The sequence below is a fragment of the Triturus cristatus genome, chromosome 5_1 (assembly GCF_964204655.1).
Source record: "Triturus cristatus chromosome 5_1, aTriCri1.1, whole genome shotgun sequence".
Classification (NCBI taxonomy): Eukaryota; Metazoa; Chordata; class Amphibia; order Caudata; family Salamandridae; genus Triturus; species Triturus cristatus.
In genome coordinates this window covers 61,214,589-61,237,789 of record NC_140587.1, presented here as the reverse complement: position 1 = coordinate 61,237,789, position 23,201 = coordinate 61,214,589, and the positions used below count along the sequence as shown (strand labels likewise).

The following is a 23,201-nucleotide window of genomic DNA, read 5'->3' as shown; positions in this document are numbered from 1 at the left end:
CCAGGAGAGATGCAGTTATTAATCCCGGGAAATTTCTTGCTATTAGGTTCCTATGCTTCGATCTTTAAGATGCTGGAACAAGTGGAGCCAAGACTTATTGATTCCTCTAGTCAGTTATGGGATGATTTGTTTTTGATTCCTCGGATGAGGAAGCCAGGGGCATGGAAACGTTGCTTAGCCCAACATAATGAAGTAGATCTGAGTCAGAAAGGCATTAAAAAATGGCAAGAACAGGAGAATCACGTACTCACTATAAATACCTGGAAAATCTTAAATAAGTTGAATTTTAGTGTTCTTCGAGGATCTAATTGGAGAAGAATGGTATTCTTTAGTAAATGGCTCCTGTATCGTACTCCTGCTACCATTACAAAAATGTACGCTAATACTAGTGCCACCTGTTTTAGATGTCAGCAATATTCTCCTGCTAACTGGTCTCATATTACAGCTTATTGTTTTAAAATTGTGTCTTTTTGGAATGAGATTTTCGAATATTTGCAGAAGTATTGTGGGATCCAAATTACTTACAACGTTAAATTAGTACTGTATGGATATGATTCTGATTCCGGTCTGAAAGAACAGATGGTTAAACTATTGTTTATTGCAATGGCAGTGGCAAGGTCTCTGGTGCTCCAGAACTGGAAGTCAATTCAAATTCTCTTGTTTAATGTCTGGCTTCAAAAAATGAGGAATGTCAGAAAGAGTGAATTGCGATATGCACAGCAAATTGGTGGGACGAAGAAGTTTGACAAAATTTGGAGTTCTTACTTTGAGTAATGTTGGACTCTTGTATCCTGTGAATAATTTTTCTTATGTACTTTTATTTTTGGCTGCCAATTGATGTTATTGTCACATTGAAATTATGATACAAGAACTTCAATAAAAAAATTTATAAAAAAAAGAAAGGGCATTGTTTTGATATCTATCTATCTATCTATCTATCTATCTATCTATCTATCTATCTATCTATCTATCTATCTATCTATCTATCTATCTATCTATCTATCTATCTATCTATCTATCTATCTATCTATCTATCTATCTATCTATCTATCTATCTATCTATCTGTCTGTCTGTCTGTCTGTCTGTCTGTCTGTCTGTCTGTCTGTCTGTCTGTCTGTCTGTCTGTCTGTCTGTCTGTCTTTCTATCTATCTATCTATCTATCTATCTATCTATCTATCTATCTATCTATCTATCTATCTATCTATCTATCTATCTATCTATCTATCTATCTATCTATCTATCTATCTATCTGTCTGTCTATCTATCTATCTTTCTCAGAAAGTATTTTTGCGAATGAGGAAAGTAGCTCAGTTTAGGGATCAGAAGAGGTTGTGTCAAAGCCTACATTCGAGACTCCTTACCATCATTTTTTTTTAAAGTTTTTAAACTAATCTTATCAATGACAATTTTTTATACAAATGTCTACATTTTGAGTGACCCCCATTAAGCTTGAGTTCCAAGCCAAATGGGCCTAACACTGCCCATGTGGAGAGCTGTGTGACCAGCATGGGGCTATACTGTGCAATGACCCCGCAGATGATTGGCCAGGATATTCTGTGACTGGCTGATGCCTTAAAAAGGCAGACATGGCCAAGTAATACTGACCCTTCGAGGGCACCAGCCTGTCACAAATCCAGCTGTTTGCTGAAGTGTGGAGATCAGATCCATGGTTTTGTTAACACTGTGACCTAAGACTGTGCTTCCTCTCCCAATACAGTGCCCAACTCCAAACTTGTGCTACATCCACTTCTCCAAAAGCTATACTCGCCAGGTGGAAAATGTGAAGATGCACTGAGAGGAGTGTTCTGCTCTGCAGATGCAGTCATTTGTTAGTTTGAAATGACCTGATCCCACCCCCTGCTCAACAGACCTTTCCAATGCATGGACCCCTCTGAAAGCTCCCAGTGTCCGCGCTGTCTGGTGCCCCGCCAGTCCTTGGCTTTGCATTTATCCGCAGACTCCGCTTCCTCTCACCCGGTCTACGCCTTCGCCACCATGAGCAACCACAAGATCGCGCCCTACGAGTGGAATGACAACGTCCTTTACAAGCAATTATACAACCTCAAATTGCAGTCAGTATATACCTCGGAGTAGCATTACCCCTTGAAGTCCCGCAGACTCCATGACGTGTCAATAATGGTGGCTGACAGTGGGACGCTAGGGGATGGATGATGCAGACGAAGATAGGGTGGCTGTTCTAAGAGTGGTGAGATCTCCAAGACAGGAAAGAGGGTTGATGGTTTGGGGCCCAAAGTAGTGGTTTTTACAGAATAATGATTCCCTGGTGTGAGACTCCAGCAAAGCCAAAATGGAGACAGTGAGGGAGAGAAAGAAAGAGTGCGTAAGACTCCAAGGCAATGAGTGCTCCAATGCTTGAGTCTCAGGATTAGGTATCAAGACAGTGATGCCTCTGAGGCTCCCTCCAGTGAGAGAGACTGAGCTGGAAAGGATGCAAGAGAATTAGTGCTCAGTGATCAGGCACATCAGACGTTTCCATGACAACCCTGACCCCTAGGTGCTTTAAATATATACACCCTTGTGGGAACGACAAAAGCATGGGAGCGCCAACACATCTGGTGTTATCTAGTGGTATCTGCCGTTACCACTAATAAGCACTGCAGCCTTGCTATAGAAATCCATGTTTAGATATTGTGTGAGCGCGGGCCATGAAAAATGCACAACCGGGGGAATAACGCCCCTGTGGCCCCCATCTTGTAACATTCCAATTCAAGCTATGAAACACTCTCTCTGCCTGAAACACGACCGGTTTGTATAGTTAACATTAATGCATCAAATTATAGTTCTAAACTAAGGCTCCCAAAGGCAGATGCAGGAGCACCTTCCATCAAGAGGTGCAGGGACAGAATCTGAAAGGAAGCAGGAAAAGATGTACAAGAGGGGTACTCGGGCAGGCATCTGACAGCTGTCCATCACTTGCACTATGGTGAACATAACAATGTTATCTTCTTCTTCGCAGCAACTCTAAGCTCGTCAACCTGCTGGCCATCGGGGGATGGAACTTCCGGACACAGAAGTACGAACACTCCAGAATGATAGTTTTGAAATCTTATTTACAGCTACATGTTTTGTTTTATGCAGTTTAGATGCACTTATTACAAAGATTCAAGTACTATCTCTCAGTTGCAGCAGGGGAGCCCTCACATGAATGTGTTTTCATTATGTAACCTCCTTTTTCTTGAAATTAGAACTCTTCAACAACATGCCCAACAAATTCACCAATTCGGCATAGCTATCACCTTCATGAGTCTGTAACTAAAGTAAAATCAAAAGGGTGAAAGGAATGTGCTTCGAGAATTTTCACATTTTCCGTAAATCCCAAAAAACATCTCTCCATGAACAGTATTACCACAGTGACACTGAGGGGCCCTGAGCTACTAACAGGTACGAAAGAGACAACCAAAAATAGCAAGAAAATAATAGGGTTACATCTCAATCATGCAATAAATTGAAAATAGCCCACATAGCTCATACGTTCATCCTTTCCTGTCAAACATTGATTTTTTTAAAAATAATTTGACAGGTGCAATTATATTTAAATTGAAGTGGGGGCTTTGGTGGGCAGGTCTAGAAGTGGGCCTTTTGGTTTTAATTTGCACTAGGACAATATCAATTGCATTGTGGAATTTTGTAAACCGTACAGCAATTTTTATGGATAGCTGTGTCAGGAATAAAGGCGGCTGAAAACTACTCTTTCCGTTCCCAGGTTCACTGAAATGGTCGCGAGCGCTCAAAACCGGAAGATCTTCATTGACTCTGTGATCGATTGGCTGCGTCAGTGGGGCTTTGATGGCATCGACCTGGATTTTGAGTACCCAGGTTCCCGAGGAAGCCGCCCGGAGGACAAGCAGCGCTTTACCGTTCTCTGTCGGGTACGTATGAACGCATTGACCGCCACACTGGCTGTAACTTTGTTATTTTCTTTCTAACACTTTAATACTTTCTTCTTGATATTTTCCTTAATGGGCACTCCATTTGTGGTAAGAATGCATGCCTCGTTTGCAGCCAGTAAGGAGCCTGAGAGCGTCTTTTAAGTGTTAGTGGATCCTGGTGGACACAGTGTCTCCTTTGTCGAAGACCGCTTACAAGTAGAACGTGATCACGGATAAGATGATCCTGCCCTAATATGGCACCTTCCTAACTCCTTCCTGGAGCGGCCTGAGATGCCCTCAGAATGACCTCTCCACAGCCCTGCCCTGTGAGCATGCGCGTAGAGGTCGTTGTGAATTACCAGAATTTGTCTTCATGGGACTCTGGGAGGGAGCTGATGCACCGCATTCAGTGAGAGGGCCTTCAAGCGCCTGGGGACCCCTGGCCCCTAAAGACATTAGTGCAGCTGGAATTGGCCTGCTAATGGTGATTTTGATCCTGTCTCTCGCAGTCGGTTACCGCTGCCCCAAGTGGTCCAAACTCAGAGGAGGACATTGGGTACCTGAGAGAGAGAGCCAAGGGGATGCACAGCCTAAGAATGCCACCGGTAGACTGATTCTAGGCTGAATGCACACTCACAGCCAAGAACTTATATCAAGATAGATCTCATTACTTTATTCTTAAAATCTTCCATAACGCTGAGGCTCCGAAGCGTCTGGAGGGGGAGGCGGTGATTGGGTAATGGAGGGGGAGGGGTCAGTTTTGGAGATACTGAACTGACAAGGTATTCTCGACAATGCCAGATATTTGGTTTATGGGATTTTCCTAAAAGGCAGATGGTTTGTGAATTTGTACAAGAAAAGCGAAAGGGAGAGCAGAAATGAGTCAGTATCTTTTATTACAGACAAACATTTCTAGAAGAATGTCTGGTTATGTTGACATTTGCGACAGTTGGTTAGACAGCATCGATTAGAAGAGTTATGTGGGGGGTGGTTTGATCAAGCGGGCACGTGCACATCTCATTAGGAATGAAGCCCAATGACCCATCAAAGTGTTGTCTAGGGGCTTTCATGGCCCTGGGCCGGGTGATTTCCTGCCTGAACGGCCAGAGAGCAGCTCTGTAGAAGAATGTGCACTCCAGCAGTGAGTACTGTCCTACACTTTGAACCTGGTGCTGTTCTAACCTTCCAAGCCACTTCTCACCCTGGTTTTCCTCATCATGATTGCAGGGTCCTAACCTTGGATCCAGTTCTCTTTCCCTCTCTGGCTCTTTCAGGCTTGCTTTCCTTAGGCCCAGGTAGGTTCGGTGCCCTAGGCTGGATCCTGGCACCCTCCTAGGGGCACAGAAAGGCAGGCGTGAAGTGCTGACAGTAGAAGGCTTGCAAGGCATAGCAGCACAGGCCCTCTACCCCAGGCACGAGCTGCTGGTCGAAAGCCACCTCACGAGCCTCTGCCTCAGTCTCCTCTGCTCCCAGCCTGCTCAGGAGTCCCATTGCACAGCTCGCCTGCCCCAGGCCTTTTATCAGTGGCCGGCCCTTGGGGGGAGCACTAAGATCTGGATGTGTGCAGGGGTGACACTGTCCTCCTCATTCCCAGAGAAGCCCCTGTGGAGAAGGGCACTGAATCAATGCAGGGTAACCCGTAGGTTCATGCTGGTGAAGTGGACAGACCAAAGTCCTCAGCCCAGTGCTAGGGAAAAGATGACGCACTCCTCACAAGGTTCTGCTATTTGGCTTTCCCAATGCTGATGTCATACAACAGAGGATAGATAACATCCAAATAAGAATTGGCCAAAATGCGTGGCACAGCAAATGTCAGACGCGCACCCCAGCAGGCCCACCCTCTCAGTGGGGAGTCAAGAAGGTGGGTCTTCAGCGTGATACGCAGTGAAATATCAGTATTTGTAAAGCGCACAGCTACCTCCGAAGTGGTGTTGCGGCGCTGCGGGCCCTTGGGAAGATTAAGCAAGCTATTGCCCAGAGTCACATGGTGGTGGGCTAACCTGCCGCCGGCACCGGGGATCGAACCATGAACCCCGTAGTCCGGAGTCAGGCACCCTAGCCGCTGCGCCACACCTCTTCAATAACCTGCCTCACTTCATGCTCCACCCAGCAGGGATCCTACCCGAAAGGCAACAAACTTTCCCTCTACTGGCTTCTGATGAACTCTGGATCCTGCTGCTCATCAGGGGCGTGGCTTCACGGAGACCATAAGGTATACAGCCCTTCAGACACCCACTATGATTACACAATGTACATGCTTCATGGGGTATTTACAGGAGACTACCTGTCCCCTGTAGCGGTCCTACATAGAGTCCCTGAGAGGCAGGGGCTGACCTGCTTTGTAACACATGAAGGGGAACACCCACCACAGGCCTCTGTCTGACTCGCCATTTCTCACCCGCCCGTGAGGATGGGTGGCTTTGGAAGTGGTTTACCATTTCCTGTGTGGAGTTTTAGTAGGATCGATAGGAACCGTTTGCGACCTTCATCACAGGTGACATCTGAAATCCCCATTATTCGGGTGTTACCTCACTTCAGCAGTCATAAGGCATCATGTGTGACAGCAGCAATCACAAAGCATCACTTGAGACATCAGCAGGCATAGAACATCTTGTGGGACCTCATCTCGTCTGTCAGAGAGAGTTGTGTGCTACCTAGGTAGTCATAAGGCAAGGGGTGAGACCCCAGCAATCACAGGGCATTGTATGCAATCCACACAGTCACAGTGCATTGCTTGTGACCTCGGCAGGCACAGGGCATCATGTACAGGCAAAGCGGTCACAGTGCAATGTGTGTGACCTGAGCAATCGCAGACCATCTCAATCAATCAATCAATCCGTATTTGTAAAGCGCAAACTACTCACTCTTACGGGTCTCAAGGCGCCGGGGGCTGTCGTGGAAATTAAGTGAGCTATTGCCCAGAGTCACATGGAGCTGAGCTGAGCTGAGCTGCCAGTGGAGCTGGGGATCGAACCTTGAACCCTGTGCTCCGGAGTCAGCTGCCCTGGCCGCTGCACCTCACCTCTCCATCTCAAAGGTGTCACATGGCGTAATGCGTAAACTAAGAAATCACAGTGAATTGTTTGTGACCCAGCAGTCACAAGAGAGATTGTGTGTATCTTCCAGACTCACAATGCATTGTATATGACCTGGGGAGTCTAAAACATCATTGCAACCGAAGCAGCCATAGTACATTGTGTGTGACCTCAGCAGGACATCATGTGCAGTCTACACAGTCACAGGGCACTGCTTGCTACCTCTGCAAAAAGCATCACGTATGATCTCAGAAAAGCTGTCACATGGGCTTGCCTTTAAACTAAGCACCTACCTTACACTATTTGTGATCCAGCACTCGCAGGGTATTTGTGCAATCTCAGTAATCGCAATCCAGTGTGTGTGACATCAGGAGTTATATGGCATTGTGATGTCAGCAGTTGTGCCGCATTGTTTAGGACATTAATGACTACAGGGTATCATGTGTGACCTCAGCAGTCACTGGCATCGGTTTCTGCTTGAGCAGTAACAGAGCAAAGTATGAGATCTCAAGAGTGACAGGACATGGTGTACGAACTCACTCCATCAGTTGAGTGGTGGTATCATACATGATCTCAGTGCATTGGGCGAAACATGACATGGTGTACGAACTCACCCCATCAGTTGAGTGGTGGTATCATATATGATCTCAGTGCATCAGGCGAAACATGACATGGTGTACGAACTCACCCCATCAGTTGAGTGGTGGTATTATACATGATCTCAGTGCATCGGGCAAAACATGACATGGTGTGCGAACTCACCCCATCAGTTGAGTGGTGGTATCATACATGATCTCAGTGCATCGGGCAAAACATGACATGGTGTGCGAACTCACCCCATCAGTTGAGTGGTGGTATCATACATGATCTCAGTGCATCGGGGGAAACATGACATGGTGTACAAACTCACCCCATCAGTTGAGTGGTGGTATCATACATGAGCTCAGTGCATCGGGCAAAACATGACATGGTGTACGAACTCACCCCATCAGTTGAGTGGTGGTATCATACATGATCTCAGTGCATCGGGCGAAACATGACATGGTGTACGAACTCACCCCATCAGTTGAGTGGTGGTATCATACATGATCTCAGTGCATCGGGCGAAACATGACATGGTGTACAAACTCACCCCATCAGTTGAGTGGGGTGTCATACATGACCTCAGTGCATCGGGCGAAACATGACATGGTGTACGAACTCACTACATCAGTTGAGTGGTGGTATCATACATGATCTCAGTGCATCGGGCGAAACATGACATGGTGTACGAAGTCACTACATCAGTTGAGTGGTGGTATCATACGTGATCTCAGTGCATCGGGCGAACCATGACATGGTTGTAGGAGAGTAGGGTCTGCAATCCTATGATCACCCAGATTTTTTGCTTTTGCTTCATTGGTTTACGACTTTCTCCGGCTGTGGGCCTGCCAATCAGACCCACAGCCTAGCTGTTCTCTCTCGAAATTAACACACATGTACATTAGGTGCATCCACTAATTGGAACTGGGCCGCCTTGTCAGTCCCTGTCTCAGCATACCACAGGTATCCAGGGCATCGGTGTACCCAGGGCCTACCAGGGGCTGAAGCATTTATTATGCCACCCCTGGAATGGCCGCCCAAATCTGACACAACTGGCTGCACGACAGCTGGGGCCACGTGGTGTAATCACCCGTTGCTGTAGGTGTAGTATTCCTACACCTAAACCCTAAAATGGACACATGGATTCCTATCAGTCACTCCTATAGCAGGCCTTATCAATCCTGAAGGCAGAGTGCAGGGAATCATGTGGGACGGTGCTCTGGCGCGAGCTGAGCCCGTCGACGGCTTGCGGAACCAAGTCCTAATAGCCGTTCCATGGTGACGCGGGCCAACTACTTTTACTGCATTATAATCCTTGCGGTTATTTGCTAACGTTGGCATCACATCACCTACACATGTCGAGTAAGGTGTCATACGAATGGGAATACGAACCCCTCGCCAGGCCTGGCGACGGGGTTAGCATTCCCCCCTTTTAGAGGGACACGACATGGAAGTAACCTTGAACCCCGGTTAAAGTTGACTCAAGCCTCAGCATCACAAAATGGATGCTGCCACCAGACACAAGTCTGACCTCCTGCTGCTGGGGGACCTTCCAGCAAGGGGAGCTTGGACAAAGGGTTTCCTGTCGAGGGCGGTGTTAGCACCATCCCAGACAGGGTTTGTGTATCCCAGGTAGGCAGGGCTGAAAGGAAGGTGATTGCAAGTGGCACCCCGGTGCTCACTGTGCATAGCCCGGCTCAAACCAGTTTCGGGGGCACACCAGCCCCTGAGCTGGCGCGAAGCCGGACAAAGGATAGGGGTGTAACCACCCCCCTCCTGGCTCCACCCATAGGTAGAACCTAGTCACGGGCCAGCCCCTTTTCTTAGAATAAAGGTAGGAGCGAGTCCCCTTCCCAAATTGGATAATCAGATAATCGGATAACTCCGAATCACGAACCACTTTCCACGAAAGGAACTCTTGACTATTTCTGAAGACTCTCCCTTGTGGCTAAGGAGTAGCCACCCTGCACCAGCAGGCACCACCTAAGCGCTTGCGGTTTGCTGTAAGTCTCTCCCACGGATCAAGACTGCCCAGCTCGACGAGACCCGAGTTCCCTGCCATCTCTGACCTTTTACCTACCTCATCAGCCCAGCTGAGAGTCGTAGGTGTGACGAGACCTGCGGGAACGGCTATCTTCAGAACCTGCACGACGCTTATCTAGCACGCCCCCCGAGGGACCCTCGAGTGAGTGCACCTAGGGTTTGAGAAACCCTAAACCCTGAGCAGCTCCAGCATCGAAGTCTGTCTCCCCAGCATCCACGAGATCTGCGTGGGGGCCCTTCCGCTTCTTGCTGCTCCCAGCGTTGTCCGACCACTTGCCGACCGGCTTGTGGCCCTCTTCACGACGCTCCAAGATTATTTGCATCACCGGTCTGGTTGCTCCAGACTGGCTCTTGCTCCCCTTCAACAGAGGAGTACCACGGACCCTCCTGGTCCACTCCCGACGCCATCTTGACTCCCCCGCTTGGGTTGCCACTGCCAAGATCCGCTGCCCCTTCCTGGGCCCAGCATCATCGACAGCAGACACCTTCGTGGGACAGCTCGCCCTCCATCCTGGTCGCCGCCGCGCCTCCTGGTCCGAGGAACAGCCGAGTCCGACGTCACCCACTCACCTGGTCGAGGTGACTTCAGCCGGTACCCCCCCCTGGTACCCACACGATCGCTGGCTAGCGGTTGAAAACTGAGTCCCCTCTGCTTTCAGGTTTCCTTCATCACCGATCCAGGCTTGGATCGCTCTGAACATCGTCACTGGTCGCCTGCCAGCAACTTCTTCTTTCAGGCTCCTGAGACTACACGAGGACTCCCGACATCTTGCCGAACTTCACGCAGCCGCAGCCTCCGGGCTAGGTAACTCGAGCATCTCGGTGCTCCATCGCAGGTTCGCTCTACAAGTGTCCAGTTCCTTTTTCGTTTAGTCCCACTGATTGGAACACTCCGGAATCAGTACCTCCAGACTCTAACCATTCGCATTTCACTGTTAGTGTAGATGGTTTCTCGTGCCCCTCGGGCATTTGTGTAAATTGTGCAACTGAAGTATTTTCCTAAGAGTTTTGTAGTGTGCTTAGCTCCCTGACTCATAAAGAGCCAGGGTAGTCTTGTTATAAATAAATATCCTTTTATTTTCATAACAACTTGTGTGGTGTCCTTTCACTTGGTGTTCAAGGGGTATATGTGATGGTAAACAGCTGGCTTAACACGCCCTCTAGAGTTTAGCCTAAGACTGCTCGTATCCACGCTACTAGGATAGCTGGTCTATAAGGTTGACTTGCAACCAATCATCAATAAGGGTCGTTTGGAATGATACACAGTGATCACTAGAATAGTGAGCACCACATATCAGGCCAACTTCTCACAATGGTGTGTGACCTCAAAGAGTTATGATACTTTGCGTGTGACATCAGCGGGCACAGGGCATCAGTTGCAGTCTCAGCTGTTGTCCCCATTGTGCACTACCTCAGAAGTCACATTGTAGGAGACCTCAGTAATCACAGGATTGTGTGAAGATATCTCTTCAAAGAAGAACATTGTGTGCGACAACGGCATTCACTGGGCATCGTATGACCCTGAGCTCGCTATGCCTTAGGACTAAAGATGCATGTCTGTGATGGGGCCCAACAGAGGATGGGAGAATGGCTTCAAGACGTATTTATTGGCTGAGTCCTGCTTGTGGTGTTATTGTAAGCAACAAACAATGGAGTAATTACCAGTAGCTGGGATTAATTCTGTCACTTTTTCTGTTTTCAGGGCGATTCTACCTGAGCGCGCAGCTGTCTTGTTGAAAAATACATATTTTTAGCTTACCAAGGAATTACAGTGGGCTTAGATCCTGCAATTGCTTACCATTGGTTAGCTTTATTGCCACTCTCACTTACTTGCGTCTAATTCAATGGCTTGCTCTGTCCAACTTGTGTTTGTCCCTCCCGTGGAGCACCACCTCTTTACTTGTGTTCTTCCACTGCTCACTTTTAGTCAACTACTTTTTTCTTTTTGCTTAAACACTCCATGAGTTTTCAAGTTGTCTCACTTCTGTGCTTCTCAACACCTTCCTGCGCTTCATGTTGTTCTCGCTCATCCGTGCGCTTCTGTTACGCTCCCCGTGTTGCTTTCTCTCTCTCATGTACTTCTAGCTTTCCCCCATCACTCAGTTTTGCTCTTTCTCGCTTTTGCAATTCTCCCCATCACCCGTGTTGCTCTCCCTCGTGTACTGCATATCCTCTGCTCCGGTCCACACCTGCTCATCTTCTGTCCCGGCCACCACTGTTCCATATTTTTTTTTAAATGGTAACTTTTTTTAACAGGTTTGGAGGAGGGCCACGTCATTGTGGCTTTTTTTTTCTTTTTTAATTAGTTCATACTGCACAGCCAGCAGTGGTGGCTCCTCCTGTAAGGCAGAGGAGCATCGCCCGACTACCTTGAAACAGCAAAGGAAAGGAAAAAAATTAATGATAATAACTAATGGTATTATCATTTTATGTTGTCCTCCTGCAGCGGCAGCTTGCGTGAGGGGGCATTGCGGGGTTGAAGAGCAGGGGAGGAGTGGCACGAACCTCCTAAGTGCACTATGACTGTTTGGACGGCCCTCTCGGGCCGCCCAAAACAGTCATGCAAACTTACCCTGTTCTCCATGCAGGCTGCATTACAGCCTGTATGGAGAACAAGCCCACCCCTAAAGCCTCTGGCTGTGCAATGTGGCGCTCAGACCAATCACAAGACTGCATTGCAGCGTGCTGATTGGCTGCTGGAGCATGGGTGCCCAGGTGCTTCCTGCTTCCTCTTTCTCACAAGAAGCCAGGAAAAGGACGCAGGAGAAGAGGCGGCGGCAGCCAGCCAGTCGGCATGCCGGGAGGTAAGTGATTTGTTTTTAAAGTGATTCGCCTCACCCACCCCACTGCTGCTTTCAAGCAGTAGCCGCAATTGACAGCCAGTGCTATTGAGCATGAGAAAAAGCTATTGGAAAAGACAAGTGCTATTGGCTTTGCCAATACTAGTTTTCAGCGCCAGTGGGCATCATATGTGGCCTAGGCACCCACAGAGCATTGTCTGTAACTTCGGCAGCCACACAACACCGCGTGCATCATTGGCAGTAACAGAGCATTGCATACAACCCTGGCAGACATAGGTTATTCAGCGTGATGTCAAAAGTCGCCGGGCATCTGCAACCTAACCGGCAACTGGTTGTTGTTACTGCGCATCACAGGTTACGTCTGTGGTAAGAGGGCATCGTGTGAGACCTCATTTCAGTCCTCACAGCAGAGGCGGCCGCATGGCTCATGGGTGGGGGAATGCAGGGGGCGTCACGATGGAGGGAGTGAGCAAAATAAAAAAATTAAAAACACTTACCTTGCCGCCGCCGTGTTTCGCGTCTCTGCTCCTGCTCACCTGCCAATGACTTAAGGAACAGTAAGCAGGCAGCCAGGCTCCCTCCCCTAAGCCAATCACAATGCTGCAATGCAGCGTTGTGATTTGTCTGAGCGCCATGACACAGCGCTCAGCCAGGGACTGGAGGGTGGGCATGTTCTCCATGTAGGTTGTAATGCAGCCTGCATGGAGAACGGGGAAAGTGCACATGACTGGTTTGAGCGGTTGGGCGGTCTGAGAGGGCCGACCAAACAGTCATTGTGCACTTATGAGTGGGCAAACCGTTCCTCCCCCGCTCCGAGAGCAGAGCAGCCCTCAAAGCAGCACAGAGATAAAATGAAGAGAACTAAAAGTTATCATTTTATGTTTTTGCTTCTTGCACTGCTTGAAAGCAGAGGGGTGGAGGAGGGCATTCTGCATGAAGTAGTTTCAGCAGTGAAAGGGCATGGTGTGCGACTTTAGCAGACCCAAGTGTATGGTGTTTCCTCAGCTGTCCCAGAGCATCAAGTGAGAGGCACTTCTTTCTTCAAACTGTGCCCGATCTCAGACATATGTATGTGTGTTTGCCCCGTGCTTCATTTGTAATAAACATAAGTGAAGGGGCCCACATGTTTTTCTTTGAAAGCAGGCTCTGATGCTGCCGAAGGGAGACAGCGGTTACAACGCTGGCAATACCACGAGGGTAGATAGCAACGCGGTTGTTACATTTTTACCACGCGTGGCGTTACATCGCAAGTCATTTCAATGACTTGCGCTAGGTGGCGTACAACACCAGGGAATGTGTCGGATTTTAAATTCAACACCTTCCCTGCTGTTGCACTAACTGGAGTAGGAATAGTAATTTATACTATTCCTAAATCCAGCGCGCCCTCTAGCGCAAGTCGTTGAAACGAGTTGCGATGTAATGCCACGCGTGGGAACTACTCGGTTGTTGTAATGACGGCGTTGTTACCTACATCATACATTCCTTACCGAAATGCCTGGGTTTGCAGAGAACGCGGCTGCCTTGATTCCACCTTATGGCTCTTCCTCCACCCTCCACTTCCTGCCCCATTATCTCACTCTTACATGTTCTTTTTCTATCCCTGCTTTGTCACTGTTTTCTTGTATTTCTTTCCTCCTTCTGTATCCCTCATCTGCTTTTCTATCTTTCGTTCTGGATCAAAGTCCCATGCTGCAAACAAAAACAAAAAAATTGCAATCTCGAAAAATGAGTGCCAGTGCCCACCACCGGCAAGAACCAGCACAAATTAAGCGATGTGTTTGCTTCTAGGAACTGCTGCAGGCCTTTGAGGCAGAAGCGAAATCGAAAGGGCTGCCCCGGCTGCTGGTGACCGCTGCAGTGTCTGCAGGCAAAGGAACCATCGACGCCGGATATGAAATTGCTGAAGTCGGAAAGTGAGTAAAGGAATTCGAGACTGCTGCTTACAAGCTACCGTAGGGCCTCCGAGCGGGTTCCTCAGCAGTGTTGATGCTGCTATGACTCGGGCATTAGTTCTACTACTTCCAGGTCATTATCAGCCAACTAAAGCTGGCAAACCAACAACACCAGCCTTTTAGAAAGGCTGAGAGGGGCTCTCTTATAGAGAACCAGGACATTAACAGGCTGTGCCTCTGAAAGAGGATTGGACTGCTGAATGTTGACCCCTAGGATATCAGTCAGTCAGTCAAAAAAGCTTTGTTATCGGTTAAAAACCATAAAAGCGAAGTATACATAATTACATAAGACACCCAATTGATCACCAGTGAGCAGCAATACAAAGTGTACATGATTAAACAATACACCTAGAACAATAAATAGTAATTAAAATAATAAGAACAGATAAAAACAGGCCACTCAGAGTGGTATTAAAATTTCCTAGTAAATGCAGAGGGGTACTGACAGTTAAACAGTTAAAGGATATCGAGATGCAAGAATATCGTGGACAGAATATCGAAAGGTAAGTGCATACAGGGAAATAAATATGTACTATTCCTAACTCCACATCTCCGAACCTTGAAGATACATGTTCCGATAGGTACATATATGTGGAGTTACGTGTAGAAAATCCAGACTTACTTACCTGCTGATTGTTTTGGGGTGATATTTTGTCCTCGGTAGGGTCTGATCGATATTCTGGAGTCGATATTGAAAGCGCACACCTTGAAAGAGGTGTAGGGCAAGGCAGAGTTAGTCCTTTGTCATATGACCTTTACTCTGGCGTGAGCAACTGGGGTTTCATGACATGAGTGCAGCGGGTGCGGTGGCACCTGGGCCCACCGAATCCTGAGTATTGCTGTATTTTAAACATTAGGGGGGGGGGGGGCTACTCTCTCATGATACTGTCTCTATACGGATCCTACTTGATTGTTCTGCTGTTCAGCTTGCTCTCTTCCCTCTAAATGTTGGGCTCACGCCTCAGCAGAGGTAGCTGTCTTGTGTCTCACTGTCCAAGCAGGTTCTTGTTTCCTTAAATGTAAGAAGGCACCTCCTCGAAGATGAAGTTTAGTACATAACGAAAATGAGAAACACCCTCTTCCCTGCATGTTGTCTGTTCCACAGCCATCACCAGGGAAACATCTCCACAAACGTTCACAGCAGAGCAGAAAGGGAGGGCGATTTGAAGTCGAAAAGAATCTACGCAACAAAAAGGCAACCTTTTCAGCAAATTAAGCATGGCCCTTTGTGTTCTTAGCCGGCTATTTTTTATATACAAAACACATAGGTTACACGACGGAGACCCCCAAGCTATATAAGAACTTGCGGTTTCTTAAAAAGGCTAATTATACACATTCACCAGATCCATCCAAGATGGTCCTCACCCACAAGGAATCATGTAGTTTCTCATTGAAGCACAAGTGTTGCAATGCACTAATATTGCAGCCTCCCTCCCAGAAAGCATCGTTTCTATAAAATGTATACAACCTTCGCTACATATTAAAAACAAATGGACAAGGTGCATTTTGTACTCTGCGTATCTCAGTGTGACCGAAGTCGTCCTCAAGGGCCCACTGTTGGATTTAGTCTCCCTTCGAGGAGCAGCGGCACAGAATCCTGCTTTACAATTTATTCTGCAAGTGTCTTTTTAGGAGACAGTTTAAGATTCAAGAGGTCAGCCCTCAAGGTGAGATGCAAACTCTTTCTTATTTTCTTGCTGCTTTGAGTATACTGGGGTGTACACGTGAATTGGCCAAAACAATGAAACACAACGTTTCCTGTCAAAGAGGCTTTTACACTGAATGAAGCCATTCTTCACCATTTGTTTTCTTAACACTGCTTTTAAGAGACTTTCTTCCATCCTGTCAGAGTTTTAGATTTCATCAGCGTCATGACCTATGACTTCCACGGAGGTTGGGACACCTTCACAGGACACAACAGCCCCCTCCATGTTGGGTCCGAGGACAAAGGCGATTTTGTTTACTTTAACACTGTAAGTTCACATTTTGCCCCATTCGCTTGTGGTGACATGGGTCTGAGGGAACTGTGCCCTGTCTTGGGGGCTTCTCTGGGGTGTGTACTGGCTATCGGGTCTGAGGGAACTAGCCGCTGGGTTGGTGGCTTCTCTGGGGTGTGTACTGGCTATCGGGTCTGAGGGAACTAGTCGCTGGGTTGGTGGCTTCTCTGGGGTGTGTACTGGCTATCGGGTCTGTGGGAACTGGCCGCTGGGTTGGTGGCTTCTCTGGGGTGTGTACTGGCTATCGGGTCTGAAGGAACTAGCCGCTGGGTTGGTGGCTTCTCTGGGGTGTGTACTGGCTATCGGGTCTGAGGGAACTAGTCGCTGGGTTGGTGGCTTCTCTGGGGTGTGTACTGGCTATCGGGTCTGAGGGAACTAGCAGCTGGGTTGGTGGCTTCTCCGGGGTGTGTACTGGCTATCGTGTCTGAGGGAACTAGCCGCTGGGTTGGTGACTTCTCCGGGGTGTGTACTGGCTATCGGGTCTGAGGGAACTGTGCCCTGTCTTGGTGGCTTCTCTGGGGTGTGTACTGGCTATCGGGTCTGAGGGAACTAGCCGCTGGGTTGGTGGCTTCTCCGGGGTGTGTACTGGCTATCGGGTCTGAGGGAACTAGCCGCTGGGTTGGTGGCTTCTCCGGGGTGTGTACTGGCTATCGTGTCTGAGGGAACTAGCCGCTGGGTTGGTGACTTCTCCGGGGTGTGTACTGGCTATCGGGTCTGAGGGAACTGTGCCCTGTCTTGGTGGCTTCTCTGGGGTGTGTACTGGCTATCGGGTCTGAGGGAACTAGCCGCTGGGTTGGTGACTTCTCCGGGGTGTGTACTGGCTATCGGGTCTGAGGGAACTAGCCGCTGGGTTGGTGACTTCTTCGGGGTGTGTACTGGCTATCGGGTCTGAGGGAACTAGCTGCTGGGTTGGTGGCTTCTCCGGGGTGTGTACTGGCTATCGAGTCTGAGGGAACTAGCCGCTGGGTTATGGCTTCTCTGGGGTGTGTACTGGCTATCGGGTCTGAGGGAACTAGCCGCTGGGTTGGTGGCTTCTCCGGGGTGTGTACTGGCTATCAGGTCTGAGGGAACTAGCCGCTGCGTTGGTGGCTTGTCTGGGATGTGTTCTTGCTATCTGGGGTGTATTCTGGCTATTGGGTCTGAGGGAGCTGGGCCCTGGGTTGGTGGCTTGTTTGGGGTGTGTTCTAGCTATCCCCAGTACCGCGTTCACTCAGTGTTGTACCAATGCTAGGGATGTCTACAGGTTTTTTTGGGCTACCCCAGTGACCTTTCCATGGATTAATAATCTGCAACTGGTGATTTCTTATCTGGTTGTTGGACCACGGTCATTGACCTGTCTGTTTGGTGTTGGGGCTGCTGATGTTTACTTGACCACTGGGTGTTGTGGTTGCGGTTACCTGTTCATGGAAGCCATGACCTGCTCTCTGGGAGCCTTGTGGCAGGAAGTGATGCAGCCCCTCAGCTTTGTGACATGTTAGTGCTGATAGTGATTTATCACCACAATACCGTAGCCTCCCGTGATCTGTTTCCTGGGTATCATGGCCCTGTCGTAGACCTGGGACCCCTTGGAGTTGCAGTTTCTGTCTACTTCTACCCTTAGCGGTCTGGCCCCCACTGGATGTTGTACTTACCGCCCAGACTGTCCTATTTACTTAGTGGTGCTGGGGACCTAGATTTTAGATATTGTGATTGGCCAGCAACCCTTAGATCTTCAGATTACTCACACGAACCTGTGTCGGGGGTTGTGTGGCCGCGAGTGACGTGTCACCAGGTTCTTGCGGCTGCCAGAAACCTGTCTTATGGTTCCTGTGGTCACAGCTGTTGATTTCTTATCTGGGTGTTCTGATAACCACATGTGGCCTGTTCACTGGAACTTGTGGTTTATGACTTGGATGTCGACTCCGGTGGGTGCATTGGTCGTCGTCGGTAACCCCTCGCTCTGTGTGCCATGGCTGCTGCTGTTGACTTCTTTTTCAACTGTCTACCTGTAGGAGTATGCCATGAACTACTGGAGGGATAATGGCGTGCCATCCAAGAAGCTGATCATGGGTTTCCCCACCTACGGCCGCACATTCAGACTTGTTACTGCGAGTAATTGCAAAGTCGGTCCCCCAGCAGCAGGGGCAGGGTCTTCCGGAACCTACACTTGTGAAGCCGGCTTCTGGGCCTTCTACGAGGTAATGGTTGAACATCTGGAAGAATAAAGTAGTCATTTTATTTATTGTGTGTCCCCAAATCCAAGTTGTGTTAATATGTGGCTGCTCCGGCAGATTTGTACATTCCTAGCAGGGGCCGAGCTCCACTTCATCGAGGACCAGAAGGTGCCGTACGCCTGCAAAGGCAATGAGTGGATCGGATATGACAACAAGGAGAGCTTGAAGCACAAGGTAAGTGGTGGTCATTGCTAGTCTGAGTGCAGTGTGTGCAGGGCATGGACTGAACAGCTTCTCAGTGTGAAGTCATGAAACGATGCACTTGCTATAAGATAGACCCTTGTCACAAATCTTTTCCTACTTGACTCACAAGTTCCCATACGTCGAGTTATATCATAAAGTGTGGCTCTGATAATGCCCAACCATAGGCACAGCAACTAGTGCTCGTCAAGGTCGGTGTGAAGGTCTCGCTTGGATCGCCATATCCTGGCATACTCTGTTACACTGTTATATTTTGTTTTCTCCATGAGTCTGCATGTTATGTTCCGGTCGCGCTGCTACTAACCTTCTGGTCCATGCTTTATAGAACTGCTAATAAATTAATGGCTGCATGAAAACAAGATTCATGACAGAGTCAACAAGCATTTGCAATGCAATAGGTCTCGCATTTGTGAGAGTTAGAGCTATGGGAATTGTAAATGACAATGTGTTATATACGTGTTTTGGTTTTATAAGTGGAGAGGATGTATGTGGTTTGGAGTAGAATTATATGGTTTGAATTGGAATTATATGGGGTGGAATTGGGTGGTGTTTTGTGTATTTGTGTAGCAGAATTATGTGACATGTTGAATATATAGGGGTGAGAGCTGCACAAAATAGATATAAAGGAAGCATTTCAAGCAGTACTGCTTTTCTCCCGGAGCAATAAAAGTTACTCGCTTGTTAAGGAAAGTATATAATTTACATTTAGTAAAATCTATCGGCCAAACTAAAATAAACAATAGCTGGTAACTGTGCGAGGAAAGCGATTTCCAATCAAGCAACACAGGGCAACAGGATTACTACAAGCCACAACATATATAAGCAGGCTTATTATCCCACGACTGTCAGTTTCCAATGAGACCTTCAGAGTAGAGAGTCTGCGGCTAGAGACGGTCAGCAGAGACAGGGGCTACGGCTCTCGGGCTGTAATTGTGCACCTGACACAGAGTAAAAGGGAAACAGAAGAAGCAGTCAGAGGTTGAACAGGGGAGCAAAAATGCTGAAGAAGTGAGAACCAGGCAGCAGAGATGGCCAGGCATTATAGACGGGCAGCAAAGACAGTCCAGTGCTAAGAGACTTGCAGCAAAGACATTTATAAACTAGATAGGAACAGCAGTGATAGCAGGTATTAACAGCAAGCTGAGGCTGTCAGTAGCTAAAGGTAAAAAACAAAGGGATCCACCCTTATGGGATAGTATAGAAGTGTTCCTCTAGACCACGTGAGTCTCCTACTAGTTCCTGGTGGAAAGCACACAGCTTTGTTTAAATACCCCTTACCCACCAAAAGGACCCTTGGTGGCATGCTTCATCATCGGGGTCTTCCCACCCCACTGCGTGACGGGGCGTGCTGCGACCTACGGCTACGTGGTAGCACTGATTATGAAAAACAATACTATGTGTAGTGTAGGAGTGTGAGTGGAAGGGTCAGAAGTGAGTGAATAGTGAATGGTGAAAAATTGAAAAATACCTAGCTCAGCGGAAAAAATAAATTTTAATGTTCCTTTGAGCTGGTATCGTTAAAAGTGGGGAATGAGATAGAGATACTATGCTTTAACGAGCAGTGTCTCCTGTGTCTTCATCTGTCGAGCTCGACACTGCACCCCATCAACCTTTTAAGTTGGCTTACGTCGTAATATACCATTTACCGACTAGGGGGCAGATTTATGTTTCCTGGCGCATCCCTGCAAATCAGCAAGGATGCGCCAGGAATGATGCGTCACGCAAGTTTTCCCTTGCGCCACACATGATGCGCCGCATTTACAATGCGGCGCATCATGGCGCAGGAATAAACAGATGCGTGACGCATCCGATGGCGTAAGGTTGGCGCAGTGCTTCAGTTGCGTCGCAAGCGTGACGCAACTCCAGCACTGTTCCAACCTACCCTATCCCTAACATGGTGTGTCAAGCCTTACGCCTGCTTCAAGCAGGCGCAGGGTTTTGACGCATCAGCGTTGGGAAAGTGACTCAGTGAAATCTTATAGATTTCACTGAGTCACTTTTCAGGGGCGTTCCTGCGACGGAACGCCCCCCCTGAGTAGAAACGCCCACATGAAACCTGATGCAGGTTTTACGTGGCGCAGGGCTTTACATCGTGACACATCTCCATAGATGCGTCACGATGTAAATATGGAGCAACGTGGCGCAGGGTTTACACCGCCGCTGCGTCACAAAGGTGACGCAATGGCGGCGTAAAAGTGGCGCATCTCCAATATAGATCTGCCCCTATATGTCTAAATATAACAAGGGCGGGAAGAAACCACTAAAATTACACATTATCATGTCACAGAATCAACAAATCTTAGTTTATATCAAAACATACAGTTTCAAGGGTGGGAAAATCCTCGCCTCCGTGTCCTTAATAGAATTGAAAATTCTTTTTCGTGATAGCTAGAATTAATTTTATTCTATGTCAGGCCGCGGAGGCTCAGATTATGCTAGTTTAAAGTTGACCCACCACATTAGTAGCAACATCTACAATTGGCTTATGATAAAACATTTTGAAAGTAGAATCAGAAGACCAATCCGCCGCAGTCATGATATCCTCCAAACGAGAACCCGTAGCCAGAGCCTTAGAGGCCATTGCCCCTCTAACTGAATGAGCGCCAAAGGCCGAAGTATCAATACCTGCCAACTGCAACAACCAATTGACCCACCTGGCTAAAGTCGTGGCAGTGACTGGGCGGAAAGGTTTCTGCAAAGAAATCAACAACTCTCCTGCCACATCAGTCCTAAATTCTTGTGTGCAATCTTCATAATACTTCAAACATTGAACAACACATAACTTACTATGATGTAGAAATGCAGGGTAAGAATTACATTTTGAATTGGTTTTAGTACGCTTAGAAATAGTAAACGACACCCCAGAAGGAGTGAAAACTCTACCTGCTATATCCAAAGCACGAACATCAGAGACACGTCTACATGATATTAAGCATAACAATAGTGTCAACTTGGCCGATAACTGCTTACGAGAGAGACTCATTCACCGGCCAATTCCGAAGAAAATGTAATACCACATTTACATCCCAAAAATTTGAATAATGGGGTTTGGAAGGATTTACCAACCTGATACCTCACACCACTTTACAGATCAATGGATGTTCTCCCACAGGCATGGGGATGACAAGCCGAAATTGCTGATCTGAAATTGTTAATCGTCCTATAAGCTAAACCTGTACTTGCCATCTCCGACAGGAAGTTAACGATCATATGGATACCGGATCCCAAGGGATGCCATCTGTCGTGCGGTACACCAACTAACCCACTTGCACGAAACTGACTCATATAGTTTGTGTGTAGCAGGTGCCCAAGATTGAGACAGGAAAAACAAAGTGTCCTCCGAAACTCCTGGCATCTGCCAGCGTCTCCAGAAAGTCTCCACACCATGATGGACAATTGACCCTGAAGTATGAGTGGATGAGGCTGATCTAGAGGGTCCTTCAGAATCTCTGGGAAGGATTGCAGATGTACTGGGGGCACACACGATAGGGCCAGCGCTGCTGGGAGCCCCGCTTGTGCTTTCCAACACGGGGATATTAACATCACCTCCGCACTCTACGGATCTGTACCAATGCTCCCTATATCATGGCGAACGGAGGAAATGCATACAGCATACCCGTTGTCCACGATTGAAGAAAAGCATACGAGTTGCTCGCCAGAGGGTCCGGCTGCACTCTGTAAAACTGAGGCAGTTGCGTATTGAGCCTGGAGGCAAAGAGATCTATCGTACACGGGCCCCACTTGGCGTTCAGCTGATGAAAAACCCTGGGATGAAGATGCCAGTCGCTGGAATCTGGTGCAGCCCGGAATATACTCCGCTCCGAAATGTGATGCAGGAGGCAATAATGCCATAAGTCCTTGGCTATTTCTGCTAATAATTGGGATCTCGTACCCCCCAACCGATTGATATAACATACTGCTGAGATATTTTCCATTCTGAGCAGTATACAGCAACTCACCTTGTGTGGTGACATGGTTTGAATTGCAAACAAACCCGCCAAGAGTTCCAGACAATTTATGTGGAGATTCAGCTCTTCCCGGGACCAACGGCCCCCGGTCTCCATTGCCCCACACCGGACTCCCCAGCCCCCTCTGCTGGCATCCGATTCGATCACTACCACAGGGGCTGACACAAAAAATGGCCTTGCCATTCCAGGCGTCCATGTGCTCTAACCACCTTAAAATCTCTGTCCTGGCCTCCTGTGTGATCTGAATCTGTTCTGTGTAGCTCAGACCCTTGCGTAGGTGTAGGATTTTCAGTCTCTGGAGTGCCCTGTAGTGAAGGGGACCCAGGAAAATAGCCTGAATGGACAACGTTAACAGGCCCACCAGCCTGGCCAATGTCCGTAAGGATATGGGCTGAGAAGACAGCGTCCTCCTCAACTCTTTCTTGATGGCAATTAGTTTCTTGAGAGATAGCAATAAATGAGTCCACTTGGTACCCCAGGAACTCCATTGACTGTGACGGAGTCATAACAGATTTTT

The 23,201-nt window shown here is 48.0% G+C and overlaps 1 protein-coding gene across 1 annotated transcript; it reads left to right on the top strand.

Annotated features, from left to right (window-relative positions):
- Positions 1 to 12,809: 12,809 nt before the first annotated feature.
- On the top strand, positions 12,810 to 18,506 carry LOC146830182 (acidic mammalian chitinase-like). Its single transcript, XM_085603696.1, has 4 exons — positions 12,810 to 12,818; positions 14,142 to 14,266; positions 16,155 to 16,278; positions 18,294 to 18,506. The coding sequence occupies exons 1-4, from the start codon at positions 12,810 to 12,812 to the stop codon at positions 18,504 to 18,506; spliced, it is 471 nt and encodes a 156-aa protein (XP_085459822.1).
- Positions 18,507 to 23,201: the final 4,695 nt, after the last annotated feature.

What these genes read in the sequence shown, in the direction of transcription:
- LOC146830182 (XM_085603696.1), top strand. An exon ending in GAAATTGCTGAAGTCGGAAA is followed by an intron (nt 14,267 to 16,154) that starts GTGAGTAAAGGA and finishes CCATCCTGTCAG; the next exon opens with AGTTTTAGATTTCATCAGCG. An exon ending in ATTTTGTTTACTTTAACACT is followed by an intron (nt 16,279 to 18,293) that starts GTAAGTTCACAT and finishes GTCTACCTGTAG; the next exon opens with GAGTATGCCATGAACTACTG.